We start from the raw sequence: 15,620 nt of genomic DNA on the forward strand, positions 1-15,620 counted from the left end.
GCTCAACGCAGGGCCATCCTGGGTAGGAGGGTCCACGCTCCTCCTGTGAGCCCAGTGGACAGGTCCAGAGGGCCGGCCTTCGGGGGCTATCCTGAGTCAGCTTCATTTTCTGGGCCTTTCTGGAGCACCTGGGGGGAGGGAGGGCAGAGGGGCAGGGAACGGTGAGACTAGGGGCTCCTGGTGAAGACTGAGGGCGGTGAGTGAGGCAGGCGCCTCTGAGCCGCTCTCTGCCCGGGGCTCCCGCCTGCACTGCCCGCTGCCTGCAAGTGGATGTGGGGCGTCGGTGCATGAGGCCGCGAGCATGTGCGGCTCCGCCCTGGGCGCCAGGGGCCGCTGTGTCCTGCGGTGGTCCGTGCATGTGGACGGAGCCCAGCATGGCTGTCCGTGAGTGACGAGCTAGGGGACGAGGTAACGGCTGGGCCCTGTGGGCTGAGCCCTCACCCCCGCTAGGGCAGCCCACCTCAGCCAATGTGCTGGACCCAGGAGACATGGCGGGTGAGGGGGCTCAGTCCCAGGGACATTGCTTCTCTGTGGATGATGGCCTCTGGGGTGACATAGAGCACTCGGCCAGTGGAAGACTGGGTGTCTGTAGATCTTTTGCAGTTCATCAAAGCATCCTGGTTGGTCCCACTTGGCCTTCACCGAGAGGAGACCCAGGCAAACTGCTGGGGTGCAGTGACGGCGTGGCCCTGAGGACCCGGGGCGGGGTAGGCCAGAGGGCCGCTGTTTGTCTCCCCGGGGGTCTAGGGTTCCTGGTTGGTTCACCTCAGTTCCCGCCGCATAGTAATGAATTTGACTTGAGAAGACACGAAGAAACTCCCTATGCCTTCAACCACTAGTGTAAATGGAAGTCAACAGGGTCCTGGTTAATCTCAGCCAGAGATGTGAATTTCTAGGGAACGTGGAGGCCAGGAGCTGTGGTCAGGATGGGGGCAGCTGTGTATCCAGACACGGAGGTCTGGGGATTCCCAGGGAGGAGCATGTGGGAGTCAGTTCAAAGAACAGGTGTCTGCTGCAGGCTTCCCAGAGCCTGGGCCGTGGTGTGGTCTGTGTCCCCAGAGGGATGGCTTTTAGGGAGCAGAACTGGTACTGTCTTGAATAGCATGGTCTGGAGTGTGGGTTCTGACAGAATCAGGGACTGAAGGGGACCCTCCTAAGACCCAGGGCTGTCCCAGGGTCTCCATCTGCCTCCACCCAGGCTCTGATGCACGGGCCCCCTTTCCTGCCCAAGGGGAAGCCCAAGGCACAGCTGATTCCACCTCCACCAGGGCCCTGAGCAGGCCCTGGCTGGACTTCTCAGACTGCCACTGGCCTGTGCTGGTTTTGAAGAGCTGGCCGGGAGTGCCGCTGATCACTGCTATGTGGCACTGGGAGGTGACTCTCCCCAGACTGCCCACCCTAAGTTGGGAGCTGGAGGTCAGTTTGCTCACCTGCTCAGCTCTCACGACAAGTGCCTTCAAGATGGGGTGGGCGCCACTTTCCTCCAGGCCTGTCTGGCCAGCTGGTTGGCCAGCACAGACAGGGTCCCTGGGCTCTTCGACCACAGCAGGACTCCCACTTCAGGGGCGGTGGCACCCTCCCTGCGCACTGGAGGTGGGGAAGGGAGCAGAGAGGTGAGGTCAGCAGGAGTGTCCTGCTGCTCAGGAGTCAGGCTTTTGGCCCCGGAGGCTCAGGAGTTCCTACATCTGACGGGCTTGGAGGTTCCTCCGTGGTGAGTTACAGGGAGGCAGACGTGGCTGCCACCAGGGGAGGTTTTCCAGCGTCTCCCCCGTAGAAGTGAGATGTGGCCCCAGACGCCTGCAGGGCAGGGCTGCCCAGGCATCAGGGTGTGATCCTGAGACCAGCCTCACCAAGTGAGGCCTCTCCCTTGGGAGGATGAACTGCAGAGTGGCCAGGCTGGGGGGACAAGGAAAGGCCCATGGTCCCTTCACTCACTGGGATCCTGTGGTGCTTCTCAGGGGGTGAGGCCCGCCAGATAAGAGGTGAGGCCAGGAGTCCGGCTTTTCATTAAACTTTGCCCCGTGGATCCTAGGAGGAAAACGAGGGTATTGGGGGGCTACTGGGGAGGAAGCCTGGGGACTGAAGCTGCGCCCAGTGTTAGCGGTTCTCTGATGACCCCACAGGGCCCTCTGGCTGGGGACAGTCATCTGTGTCCCCATACAAAGTCCAGAGGCCACCTGGACAGGAAAAGGCCATCAGCAGGTGGGGGCCCAGCAGCCGGGGACTGGGCTGGCCACCCTACTGGGGACCTTGATTAGTGGTTCTCAAACTGAAACAGCATCAGGATCCCCCAGAGCAAATGAACAATTAAACTGAGCCCACCCAGGAAGTCTGGGGCTGGCCCAGGCTATGTGATGCAGATGTTGCTGGTGGGGAGTGGGCCCATTTTGATAACCGCTGCATCCCTCTGGGTCTGAGTGCCTGTCTTTCTGATGTGCCGTCGGAGTCAGTGGTCTCCGGGGATGTCCCCAGCAGCAAATTGCCCCCCGCAGACCTGCTGGGGCTCCCCGGTCCCTCTAAGCAGGCAGCCCCCACTTCAGGGCTGGTTAGCCAGAGCTTTCGGAGCCGGCCATCGGGGCTGTGCCACCTTCTTCCGGGGCAAGGGACCCTGCCCTTGGGCGTCTGACCCGGGCTGCTTCTCTAACCTGCACCGGCCGTCCTGGGGCACCGCTTGGCATAAGCGTGGGCAGGGCGGGCGAGGCAGGAGCCGCTGAATCCCGGGCTGCAGACTTGCGCTCCCTGCCTGAACCTCCACAAATCTTGTTTTCTCTCTCTCTCCCTTCCTTCCTCATTCCCTCTCTTCCCCTCCTCACCTTTCCTTTTCCATAAGGTAAGCTGACTTCTTCTTCTTCTTCTTTTTTTTTTTTTTTTTTAAGTTCTATAATTAAAACTACCCCTGTGAAGGGGCAGGCGCTGGAGGCTGAGGACTTGTGGGGGTGTGGCAGGTCAGGGCCTCACAAGTCAGTGCACAGAGAGGCGGAGTTGCAGAGCGGGCCATCCTGACCTCTTGGGTGGGGTGGAAGGTTGGGGTGAGATGGGCTGTCTGCTGTGCATCTGAGAGGTGGTGAGACCCTGGGGTGTAGGTGGTCTTTTGGACCCTCCCCCAGGCGTGTCCTCCTCTTGCCCTCACTCAGAGCTCAAAGTCCTTGGTGGATGGGCACGGAGGCCTGTCAGTGCTGCCAGAGCAAGGCCAAGAAGTGGCCCAAGGCCGGGGCTGCCGGTGGGGCTAGGAGGGAAAGCGAGGCTGCCCTGTGTGTGTGCTCTGAACCAAGAGGCATGGCCTGGGGCCTGGCCATAGGGGCAGAGCTCTGAGCGCTGTCTGCTGAGGGAGGGGGTCTGGGAGGCTGAGAGCAGGCAGGCACCTGGGCTTGGGACAAGTCCCTTCCTATGTGGGTGGCCAGCTACAGCCTGCTTATCCCTGCCTGAGGACATGGAGAATCACTGGGAGGTGCCCGCCACCCCAACCTGTTGCCCTGTCCTGCGTTTTCATCTGGGGTGAGGGCAGTGCCTGCCCTCCTTTTGGGGGATCCCATGGTCTCAGGTGGGAGAAGTCTTGTTGTCCTCCGAGGTCATGGGCGCGGGCTGGGGGAAGCCCCTGTCCTGGGGACAAGGGTCCTCAGGCAGCCCTGGCCAGGCTGCCCACAGGGTGGCCCTGCTCAGCATTGGGTACAGACCCGCTCTGTCCCCAGCGGGCCCCAAGTGGCAGAAGCCACCCAGCCTTGGGACCTGGGGTGGCCCGCTCACTCAATCTTGGGGACCTGGGCTCCTTGCAGGCGCCCAAGGTTGCCTCACGGCAAGGGGGTGGGCTGCAGTGGGAGCCAGGCCCCTCACTCACCATGTCTGTTTCCTCCAATGCAGCAGCCAAGAGTTTACTCAACAAGAAAGCAGATGGAGTTAAGGTAAGGCACTGGCTCGGCCCAGGGGGCAGTGGTTGGCCCCCTGCCCCAGCCTGCGGCGTGGCCCAGCCCCCAAAGCTCCTCTGGGCCTCCCCTGTCTCGAGGAAGGGGTGTGAGCCCTCATTCTCTCCCTAATGGCCTCTCTTCCTCTCTCTGCAGCCCCAGACGAATAGCACCAAAAACAGTGCCGCTGCCACCAGCCCCAAGGGGACGCTTCCTCCAGCCGCCTTGGTACTGAACCCCTCTGGCCCTCACTTCCTGGCCATCCTCTCCTGTGCCCCGGCTGTGTGGTGGCCACTGTCAGGAGGCCTGGGGTAAAGCCAGGGTCTGGCTCCCAGCCTGTCTCTTGACAGATAACACCTAGCCTTTCTAGCCCCTCTGCCCTGGGATGTGGGGGTGAGGGAAGACCCCAGTTCATGCAGTGCCAGGGAACCCATCTTGGATGCAGCGGGCAGGCCCCTGCTGACTTGTGGTCAGCAGTGGGAACCATCAGGGGTCCAGTGAGACTGAGACCCAGGGTCCGGGCATCAACCTGGATTGGTTCCTCTGCCCTCAGGAGGCTGGCCGGGAACTCAGCGGGGGCTGGCTCTGCAGGGGGAGTGGTTCAGGCTGCGGGTGGGGACAGACTGCCAGCCCCTCTCCTGGGTGCTGCAGGGATGCAGTGTCTGGGAGGGGCGGGTTTTGGTTTCTCCCTAGGGAGAATGGATGAGCCTGGCTTTAGCTTCAGAGCCCGCCCAGTGATCTGGAGGGATACAGGGGCCCCTTGGCTTTCCCCCGTCACAGCCTAGCAGTGGCTGTCGGGTCTAGGGCAGTGGCAGCCATGGTGTTCCCCATCAGAGTCCGTGTCCTACGGGGCCGAGGTGGGTACAGGGAGACACGCTTCTATGGCTGTGCAGCCCTGTGGCTGCCGGGAGGGTTCAGGGTTTCCCCTGATGGGGAGGGGTGGGTAGACATGAGACCACAGGGACCCACCAGCTCCAGCTTTCATCTGGAGGGTCCTGTCCAGGGGACGGAGCCGCTGGTGCAGGGCTGTGGCCAGTAGCATGGCCCTCCTGCCCAAGTGTCTCGTGTAGAGCAGGCAATCCCAAGAGGTTGCGGTTTGCTGGTCCACAGGTCCCGAGTTTGCTGAAAGTACACTTGGTGGCCCCACGGGCCTCAGGCCCTGCTTCTGGGACTGAGCCCTGGACTGCCCGTGGGGAGGCTAGCTTTGCCAAACGGAGATCCACAGCGAGTGCAGGTGTGGGGAGTGGCCTTGGCCCAGGAGGGGAGGGTCCCACACGCCGGCCTTGCAGCCAGCCCCATCTCGGACCCGTCCATCCCACGTGCCACCCCCACTCCATGACCTCTTCGAACCTGTGCCCTGCCCATGCCGGGCAGGGGGTCCAGCAGCAAAAGCAGAGGGCAGAGCGCCCGAGGAAGGGACCCCAGCGTGCGGCTCTCACCCCTGCCCTCAGCCCCACTCTCTCCATAGGCCTCCGGCCGCTGGTGCCCTGGAGGCTCCGGGCTGGTCTGCTTGTTCCATCCACATTGCCCCAGGTCCCTCTCCAGCTGCTCCGCTCCCTGCTGGCCATCTGCCTCCATCCTGCTCTGCTGCTACCCTCTTCTCTCCTCCCCCAGGCTCCTGCCGGGGCGCCTCTGCTCTCCTCCTCTTCTCACTGCACTCTTTCCTTCCTCTGTGCTTCCTTCTTCTGTAGGAGCCTCAAACCACCGTCATTCATAACCCAGTGGACGGGATCAAGGTACTGCGCGTTCCTCGCCACCCTCTCGGGGGCGTCTGCTCAGCCGGGAGGCAGACCCCCGGCCCTGGGGAAGGTCTGGGATGTTGACCCTGGGGAAGCATTTGTGCCGAGACAGGTGTACTGTGACCCGCCCCCCCTCGAGGCAGGACAGAGCCCCCAAGTCCACGGGCTGCTCCTTTGGGGAAAAGCCCCAGGTGCTGCCCTTGGAGGCACGGTTGTACCAAGTCCCCGGCAGACACAAGAGCCTGGGCTTCCTCCCTCCTGAGCAGGGTCCGCTTCTCAGACCCTCTCCGTCCTGCCCTGGGGGTGGCCAGGCCCAGCCTGGTCAGGAGCAGCCGAAGGCAGGGACCGCTTCAGAGGCTCAGGGTGCCAGAAAGAGCCTGGGTGTCCTTCGCAGCGTGCGGCCAAGGTCTGGGTGTTCCAGGGGAGAAGGGCCGAAGGGGGCTGCCCTGTGTGCCCCCCGAGTGTGGGGCCAGGAGGAGGGGGGCAGCACAGACCCTCCTGCCCTCACCTGTTGCTCACCTCTGCCCGCCGCGCCCAGTGCTTCCCGCTGAGCTGACCCCTCCCCTGCTCCTCCTCTCTGCTCTGGCATCAGCTCCCATCCCATCAGCATCTTCACTCTGCGGCCAGGGAAGGGGCTGGCTTTCTGGGGTGGTGGGAGAGCTGGGTGGGGAGCCCAGCTGCATTTCTAGGACCTCACTACCTTACCCCCACCCAGACTCCCCCTGGGCCTGAGATCCTCAAAGGGTCCCCACATATCCTGGCCACAGACCAGGACGGGGGTGCTATGGGCCACTGCATTTGAGCTGACCCAGCCTCGAGGTACTAGGAAGAGCCTGGGCATCCACTGTGACTCAGGCCAGGGATAGGTGTTCCTAGGACCCAGTGTCTGGGGTTGAGGGCCCTGCTTTCCCTGCATGGGGCCTTGAGACAACATTCTGTGATGTGGGCCCTGATCTTACAACCTGTAGATGCCCCATTTCTGGCCCAGGGCCCAGAGCAGTGTCTAGTAAGGAGGTTGGTTGGGGGGGAGGTTCCTTGGGGACCCTGTTAAGATGTTTCTTCTGAGAAGCAACCAAGCTTTCTGGGAACTCGGTCACAGGTGGACGGCATCTGGTTTTGTATCTGAAGGGCAACAAGCCAGGGGTGAGGGAGGAGATGCTGGGGCTACCTCTCTGCCCTTCAGGCCACCTGAGAGGTAAAGCCAGGCCTGGCTGGATGGCCCAGGCCTGGGGAGGAGGTATGGTGCTGCCGCACTCTGACTGGCCAGGTCAAGTTTCCTGAGGAAAGCTACTGGAAGCTCTGCCCTGCCTGCCAAAGTGGGCAGGCTGTGGATGCTTTCCTGCTTCCCTAGGAGTCTTGGAATTAAAAAAAAAAAAAAAACCCAAAACAGTTTTTATCTTGTTCAAGAGTGTCTTCTGAGCATGCTAATCTTTCCACTGGGTGTGTCTTGTTGGCAGAAGGGGAGTTGGGGTCCTCAGCTGTTGGGGACGTGGGTGGCTCAGCCTGGAAATGGGTGACCCCTGGGCCTGGCATGAAGCTCTGTTGCTGCCAGTGGGTTTCTGGGAGTGGGGCCTGGGCCCCGCGGGGGCAAAGGCCACATCCTGACCTGCTGCCTCCCTGTGTCTCCCCAGGAATCATCCGACAGCACCCATACCACCATAGAGGATGAAGACACAAAAGGTATCCAACCTCCCCACCTGTGGGGCTGGTGGGCGGGCCACTGGCGGGTGGGGAGCTGGGACAGCAAAGGCCACATCTTGCTGACTTGTTGATGAGGGGCTGACTTGTTCAGGGCTACAGCCCCACCTGAGCCTGGGTATGGACTGGCGCTGGGCGGTCTTGGGCAGAGCATCCAAGCAGAGCCTGGCAGACCTGAGCACCCTGACCAGCGAGGAAGCCACTGCCCGGGATGGGATGGTTCTCTGCAGGGGCCCCCAAGTTGCTCCGGGAGCTGTGCACCCAGTTTCTATGGTTGAATTTGCTGTTTCTTCTCTCAAAGGTCCTTAAACCTGTGCCTACCCAGCTGGCAGTTGATACGCGGATGGGCAGCAAGGGGCATTTCCTGGGCTCATTGCTGGGGGGCAGGTTGCGGAGACATGTGCCCTGTTCCCCACTCAGGGATCCCAGGCTGAGCTGGCTCTGGCTCTGTCTGTGCCCCACCAATGCCCCAGGGTGCCTGGTGCTGTGTGCTCACCCTGGCACCCCTCTTCCACCCTCAGCTTTCTCAGCTGCCCCAGGGAGGGATCTGGTCTCCATTCCATCTAGGCCAGGTGACCGGCCCCCACCTGGGGAGCCCGCCTCTCGGCCTCACTCTGTGTAGATGAGCACTGAGCTGGCGGTGGCCGCTCTGCCAGTTTGGGAGATGCAGTGATCCTGTCCTGAGTATGCCCCCTGCCCTAGAGTGGAAGCGAACGAGTGCAAGGCTTTGGTCTCTGGATGTAGGGCGAGTGGACATTTGTGTGATTTCCCCAGACTGCGGGCCCTGAGCCATCGGCATGGAGCTTGGAGGTCACACAGATCTCCCCCAGGCCCTGTTCTTGGACGTCTGCCCTCACCCCAACCGGGCGGGGGCCTGAGACGGCCTGAGACTGCAAGAGCCCGGGGGAGAGGGCCAGCCAGCCAGCCTCATGCCAGCCCCTTGTCTGGCTGGGAGATGGTCAGCAAATGCCTGAGGGGCCTTATGGGGCAGGGGCCAGGGGCATCTCAGCCTCAGCTATGCCATCTGTCATGTACAGAGAAGCCCCAGTGGGCTCAGGCCTGCCCTCTGCTGTTCCCGGCGGGCACTGTACACAACCCTCCAGCCTTGCAGGTGGCCCCGTGTCTTCCTCACACACCTGCTGTGATCTCACAGCCCTGGGCACACGGGGGTGATGGTGCCCCAGGAGCCCTGGACCCCATCGTGTGATTCTCTAGCTTAGCCTCCTCTCATCCTCCTGCACCCCCTCGTCTCTCCTGCGTGTGCTCACCTGTCTGTGTTCATGTCTCGTCTGTCTGCCCAGCCCCCAGGGTCCCTGACATCCTGAGCTCCGTGAGGAGGGGCTCGGGGACCCCAGAAGCCGAGGGCTCCCCGCCCTGCCCGTCTCCGGCTCCCATTAGCCCCCTGCCCGCCCCATGTAAGTAGCCGGGCCCTGCTGCTGTGGGGGTCTCCTGGAGGGGCCTGCAGCTTCTCTGAGGGGACGCTCGAGGGCCAAGGGCCAGTCGAGCTCGGGCACCAGCCTGCCCCTCACAGCCCCCCAAAGCAGCTCCCCAGCACCTCTGCCCCTCAAGCCCGCCTCCATGCGGGCCTTCTCCACTGGCCTGGGGGTCTCAGGGCCGGGGCTCCTTGGTGCTGAGACAGGCCCTGGGGCGGGAGAGAGCGGGAGGCCTGCTTCCTCTCCACCAGTCTGGCCCGCCTCCTCCTCACGTATCTGCTCCTGTCCACCCCAGCCCCCAGGATCTCTGACATCCTGAGCTCCGTGAGGAGGGGCTCGGGGACCCCAGAAGCCGAGGGCCCCCTGCCCACCCCATGTAAGTAGTGCTGTAGGCCTGCTGCCTCTGCTGCCAAGTGGCTCCCGCATCCTGCCATGCACGGCCTCAGCTGCCCCTGGGCCGGGCTGCCGAGGCCTGGCTAACTGTCCAGCCTGGCTGGGCGTCGGGGCGCACGCGCTAACTCTGCAAGGCAGCTCTCCCCTGGCTCCCCTGCCCCCACCTCCCACACGGCTCCCTGCACTGCTGTCCAGCCCCAGACCTCACCCCCTGAGGGTCTCCCAGACCCGGAGCAGCCATGTATCCTGCCTCTTGGGCCATGGGCCGTGGCCTTGTCAGTCACGCTGACTTCATATGGGCCCCACACCGGGCATCCAGGCACGAGGAGCTGTTATAGAAATCCTCTCGACCACAGGCCTGTGGGTTTCAAGGGAGAAGAAAGGGCCCAGCCTCCCTGCAGAACTGGTTTTCCAGAGGGGCCAGGCGTTCTGCACACTCCTCCAATCACCCATCCCGTCCTCACCTGGGGGCCCCCACCCCGGGCCTGCCCCACGCGGGACTACTCTCTCCTCTCCCGGGCCAGGCTGCCCTTCCATGGAAGGCACCCTCTGCCCACAGCAGCTTTCCCCACCCCCACCTGGTCAGACAGGTGCAGCTGCCTGAACATCCCTGAAGCTTCCCCCTCATCCCCCTCGCCCCTCTCTGTCACCCCTGTCCCTCACGTCCCCCTCCACCCCCCACATCCCTTCTCCATCCCTTTCTGTCCCCCATGTCCCTTCATGACCCCTCCATCCCCCCCACTCTCTCTGGCTTGGCTCATCAGCCCATAGGTTTTCTCTCCTGCGTGTCCCCCGCCTGCCTCGTGTTCACGTCTCGTCTGTTCCACCCCAGCCCCCAGGATCTCTGACATCCTGAACACGGTGAGGAGGGGTTCGGGGACCCCAGAAGCCCAGGGCCCCCCACCCTGCCCGTCTCCGGCTCTCCCAGGCCCCCCACTCACCCCGTGTAAGTAGCACCTTGAGTGGCCCCGCTGGCTGCTCCTGGGGGCTCTCGGGTGTGGAGACCTCCAGCTGCGATGCGCCATCCCCTGGCTCTGGGAAGGGGTCGGCTCCTGGGTGGGGGACCCAGGGAATTCCACACGAAACTGCTCTTCGGCTAAAGATGCGCACCTGTGGGGAGAGAAGCCTCCGCTCCCAGGGGCTGTGAGCTGCAGGTTTCTTGGATAGTGGCAGTGAGGATGGGGGTGCGTGCCGTCTGGGGTCGGCCCTGGCTGGTGAGTCTAGGGCCGGGGGGCGGGCTGGGGGCGGGCGCTGGGCTGGGCCGCCTCCCCGGGCAGGGAGGAGCCACCGCGGCCGTCTGCAGCCCGTCTGCCGACTGCTCACCAGTATCGCTTACAGGGATGGATGACATCCCAGGGCAGCAGCCACCCCCTCCTCCGGGGAGACACGAGCTCTCAGAGGCGAAGCTGCTTCGGGGCCGGGGGGCCGGGCATGGCGGGGGAGAGGCTGGGTGAGTGCTTGGCTGTGGGGGTGCCGACCCCTGCCAGCCATGCCTGGGGGCCAGGGCAGGGGTGGGTGGGTGGGAGGGAAGCCGTGGGAGCAGAGGGGGAGGCTGGGGGTGGGGGGCTGTGGCCTGAACTCAGGCTCTGCTAGAGGAAGTGGAGATGCGTCTCAGAGTTGAGAGAGCAGAGTCTCGCTGGTGGGCACACAGCGGAGCCTGTGCCGGTCCCCCATTGTACGGGGTCTTATTCAAGTTTAGAGGCCTCCGTGTCCCCCAAATCCAGGATCCTCCTGGACCCTAGTTTCACAGATAACGAAGCTGAGGGTAGCAGATGTGGAGGGTTGTGTCCAAGGGGTCCTCTGCAATGTGACCCTGGCCCAAGGCCAGGACCGACCTTTGGGGCACGCCCGGCCCAGGTGGGGAGCTCCGAGGACAGGCTGACGGAGTGGGGGAGGGGGAGGCACAGCACAGGCTTGCCCCTTTAGGGGTCTGTCCTGAGCCTGACTCGGGAGGTGGGGCCGCAGAAGGGGCTGTCTGTGACAGGATTGAGTGGAGGGGACCTTGGGGCCTGGATGCCTGGCACGTGTGGCCGGGCCTACAGGGTGCAGGGGAGGGCGGAGCGCTGGGGGAGGGGGGCACCCAGGGGAGGGGTGGCCCCATCAGTGTCCCTTAGAAAGAGGGTTCCTCTTACCTCCTGCCCTCCCACCTGGGGTTCCCAGCAGGGTCCTGGGTGAAGGGAGGCAGGTGGGGCCAGCCTGGAGAAGGGACTTCTGAGTGGCCACTTCGGGGTGAGTTCTGGCACTCCGTGGGCCAAGTGGAGTGGCCCCCCTTCCCAGCTCTGGGACCAGGGACTGCCCCCACTGGCGCAGAGGTCCGGCTGCAGGGGGCCATCCTTGGGCTGGGTCATGGCAGCCTCCTTTCCCGGGAGCCAGCTCTCCAGCTGTCTCAGTGGTAAACGGGTTGGTGCCCATCGGCCCGCCCTGAGTTCTCCATAATCGGGGATTATGCACAATCCAGGCTGATCCTGTGCAGCTGCCTCTCTGCTGTGGCTGGGGACGTCCTGGTGCCCCTGCAGCTACTTGGGGTCCACCGGGGGTCACTAGGGTCCTCCTAGACCCTTTGCTAGTGTCTGGGCCTCCCTGGCCTGTTAGCTCTCCCCAAGAGAGCCAGAGTGGATGCAGGGCTACGGTTCAACTCGGTGACTTCTCCCAAGCCAGACCATTTCTGGAGTTGCCTGGTGGGGGCAGCTTGTCCTTGATAACCAGCCCTCCCCCCACCCCCACCAGGAGTCCCTTTATGTGGTGTGTTACCTGGGGAGGCACGATTGTTCTGTATGGCAAGGAAGGAGAGGCCAGAGTCCTTCCATGGGTTAGGAGCGTCTGGCTCATTCCTGGGCTGTGGGTGGGCTTGTGCAACCTCAGCTTTCTCATCTGCAGAATGGACGTGGGTGCTGTTTCCCAAACTTCAGACTTCGCAATGTGTTTTGTGACCTTAGAGTTCTATTTACTTAATACTTTCTTGTTACACCAACTCCATTTTTAATTACAATTTATTTAAAAATACTCAACATTACCTCATCAAGTGGAAAATTCGGCCACTTACCATGGTGCAGTAGGATGGCCGTAAAATCAGAGTGCTTGGGGAAACAAAACAGAAAAAACAGTCTCTTAATTCCAGCTGCGAGGTTGTCGGCTGAGGGCTCACGTTGGGAGGGGAGACAGCTCACACTCTCTGTCAAGAGGGGGATTGACGAGTGTCTGGGATGTCGGGATGTGTAGACATCCCCTCAGCGAGATTAGCAGGATGGCCTGGAGCTGACAGAGTAGCTCACAGTGGGAGGTGGGCGCTCTTGGGCAGGGGCTGGACGTGGTGCTTCAGGAAGGAGGCAGCGGGGTCCAGGGTGACCAGCCGCCCAGGGCAGGGACGGGAGGGGCAGGCGCCGGGTGCTGCCGTCAGACAAGCCCAGGGGCCCTGACCGTCGGGGTGGCATCTGGTGGGGGAGCTGGGCTGCGGTGGGAGATCAGAGACTGAGGCTTGAGCTCACTTCCAGGAAGATGACAGGTGAAGTGGGGGTGGATGAGGTCCCAGAGGAGAGGGCCACCCAGAATTGGGAAACGCCCAGGCAGAGGGCTGAGAGGTGGGCAGGCTGTGGAGGAAGTCCTGAGAGGGGAGAAGCAGTGTTATGGGGTGGGCACAGGAGGAAGTGGGTGTGCCGAAGGGGGTGTGAAATATCCAGCAGGTGAGGACAGGGACCACCCGCACCTGTCTGTGTTGGGACAGAGCTCTGTGGGTGGATGGAGGCATCAGGGCAGCTGGGCCCCCTTCCTGAAGGCCAGCTTCCAGCGGGGGCCTGGGTTCTGCAGAGACAGCCTGAGGCCCAAACCCTGTTACATCCAGACATGGAGTTCTGTAAGAAACAAAAACAGGAAGCCAGCAGCAGCTCAGCCAGTGCAGAGAGACGGTCTCTTCTAGACAGGGGAAGCGCATGTGTGCTGGCAGGTTGGTGTGTGCACATGCAGTGCAGACACACACACAAGTATGCACCCACGTGCATGAAGGGGCATATATACACACATGCGCATGCATGCCCTGAACCTCTCGGGTGTCACAGAGCTCGCCCAGCAGCCACTGTCCAGAGCCGGTGCTGCACGACCCAGGCTCCCAGCTCACACACGGGCACGCCCCCGCTCGCACGCAGCATCTCCTGCTGTGGGCTCTGTCCACTTCCCATCTGAGCGCCTGGGAGAAGGGAACACCCAGACCGCTGAAGGTGCTGATGGGAGGGCCTGGGGCACATGCACCCTTTGGGAGCTGGCAACCCGCGCTCTGGGAATGTAGGCCATGGATCAACTCACACGTGTGCTGAGCCCAGCTGCACTGGCAGCTGGACACTGGAGAGCGATAGATGCCCGTCACTGGGCTTGGTTGAGCGGGGATGCGCATCCACAGGAGTGGCCCTGCAGAGCGCCTGTGGTCCCCACATACTGCGGGGAGCGGAGGGGACACAAGCACCCATGTGAGGGTGCACAGATGCGTGGCTGGCATGGCCGTAACTGGGGAGGGGGCTGTGGAGAGGACTGGGGTGCTGCCTTTGGTGCTCTTCCTGGGTCTGGGTTTTACTGCTGGCGTGTTATTGTGTTATGGAATCACCATGTCTGGGTGTGTCTGTGGCTATGTGCACACGCGCGTGTGTGTGTTTCCTGTGTGCCTTTGGGTGTCGATGTATCTGCACAGGAGTGGTTTAGCACCTAACTCAGGATGGTACTTCTTTGGGGAGAGTGAGTGAAGAACCAGATTCAGGGGAACACAGGCACCTGCATCTTTCTGTGACAGCTCTTCTCTCTTTGGAAGAAATCTTAAAGCAAATATGAAAATTGTTCAGATGTGAACCAGCAGGGTGTGGGTTATATTATTCTTTGTGCTTCTTCCACGTGTTTAAAATATGTAGCCTGAAAATAAATGGTAGTTAAAGAGATAAAGGGGGGCCCCCAGGCGAGCACCCCAGGAACTGGGTTGGTCTAGGACCAGAGGTCAAGTGAGCAGTAACCTGGAGAAGGCTGCCGGCCCAGGGCCTCAGGTGGAGGGTGCAGGATGGAAGAGTGGTCCTGGGGCCCAGAACCACAAACAGGTGGAGGCAGGAGGAGGCGGGAGGCCAGCCGGCAGTCTGTGGGCTTCCATGGAGAGAAGGCGGTGAGGCCCACACTCAGCTTTCCACTGGGCTCTGCTTCCTGGCCTTCGCACAGAGGCCTGGCTCTGCAGCCTTCAGTCCCCTCCCTGCTTTGTGAGCCGACCCCTAGTGGACACCTGCCCCCCAGGGAGCTGTCGGGTGCACGGAGGACTAGAGAGCAATGCCTGGGGAGTAGGAGCCAGGAATGCTGGTCACGGTGTCACAGGGTCATCCCCTGCTGAGGGCCCAGAGCACGTGGCTGGGGGAACTGGGGATGCAGGGTGGTCGTGGCAGGCTTTGCTTCCCTGTCCTGCGTTTTCCAGACTGGTAGGGATATTGTATTTAAGACAAATAAGATGGAAGCTCGTTGGACTTGGGAACAGGGAAGCCGTGGGTGGCCCTGAAGAGAGCAGTCTGAGCTGGGCAGCCTTGGGATGGGGATGGGGCGGGGTACTTTGCCCAGACCCTCCTGGGCGGGCACAGGTGGTGGGTGGGTCACTGGGCAGCTGTCTCCCCACAGCGCGGAAGCAGGAGATCATCAAGATCACGGAGCAGCTCATCGAGGCCGTCAACAATGGCGACTTCGAGGCCTACGCGTGAGTCGGGGCGCCCGGCCTGTCCTGGAGTGGGGCGGGTAGACCTGGAGGGCTTCCCCACAGGGAGGGGGCTGGATGGAAGCACCCGGTTCTGAGGGGCCCCTCCTCACCTGGGTCTGCCCCCCAGGAAAATCTGCGACCCAGGCCTGACCTCGTTTGAGCCTGAAGCCCTGGGCAACCTGGTTGAAGGGATGGACTTCCACAGATTCTACTTCGAGAACTGTGAGTGCAGGGCAGGGGGGCGGGGAAGAGGGCGGGTGCCCCTGGAGAGCGTGCGGACCCCGTCAGGCTGTCCCCTCTGTGCTCAGGGTCAGCCAGCCACTGTGCCACCCTCTGTGGCAGAAACCCCCAAGCCACAGGGATGAGGGGCAGGGACACATGGGGACAGGGAGGGGGAACCAGATGGTGCTCTTGGGGGAGGAGCCTGGGCTGGTAGAGGGGCTGGGTGGGGGGAGGCACAACGCTAAGCCCCTGCCCGCCCGCAGTGCTCGCCAAGAACAGCAAGCCGATCCACACAACCATCCTGAACCCGCACGTGCACGTCATCGGCGAGGACGCAGCCTGCATCGCCTACATCCGCCTCACACAGTATATCGACGGGCAGGGCCGGCCCCGCACCAGCCAGTCTGAGGAGACCCGCGTGTGGCATCGCCGAGACGGCAAGTGGCAGAACGTGCACTTCCACTGCTCGGGGGCGCCCGTGGCCCCGCTGCAGTGAAGGTGAGACCCTGGGGGAGGGGAGTGCAGCCCAGGG

General features: G+C 62.6%; 1 protein-coding gene across 1 annotated transcript in view; it reads left to right on the forward strand.

Annotated features, from left to right (window-relative positions):
* Positions 1–15,620, forward strand: part of CAMK2B (calcium/calmodulin dependent protein kinase II beta) — a 92,268-nt gene that overhangs the window by 74,651 nt on the left and 1,997 nt on the right. Inside the window, exons 13-20 of the mRNA XM_061165609.1 lie at positions 3,859–3,899; positions 4,056–4,127; positions 7,270–7,318; positions 8,638–8,751; positions 9,995–10,108; positions 14,791–14,866; positions 14,994–15,088; positions 15,352–15,586. Coding sequence (XP_061021592.1) covers positions 3,859–3,899; positions 4,056–4,127; positions 7,270–7,318; positions 8,638–8,751; positions 9,995–10,108; positions 14,791–14,866; positions 14,994–15,088; positions 15,352–15,584 — 794 coding nt within the window. The 3' untranslated portion in view covers positions 15,585–15,586. The remainder of the gene's footprint in view (positions 1–3,858; positions 3,900–4,055; positions 4,128–7,269; positions 7,319–8,637; positions 8,752–9,994; positions 10,109–14,790; positions 14,867–14,993; positions 15,089–15,351; positions 15,587–15,620) is intronic.

The sequence above is a fragment of the Dama dama genome, chromosome 18, assembly GCF_033118175.1.
Source record: "Dama dama isolate Ldn47 chromosome 18, ASM3311817v1, whole genome shotgun sequence".
NCBI classification, from domain to species: Eukaryota; Metazoa; Chordata; class Mammalia; order Artiodactyla; family Cervidae; genus Dama; species Dama dama.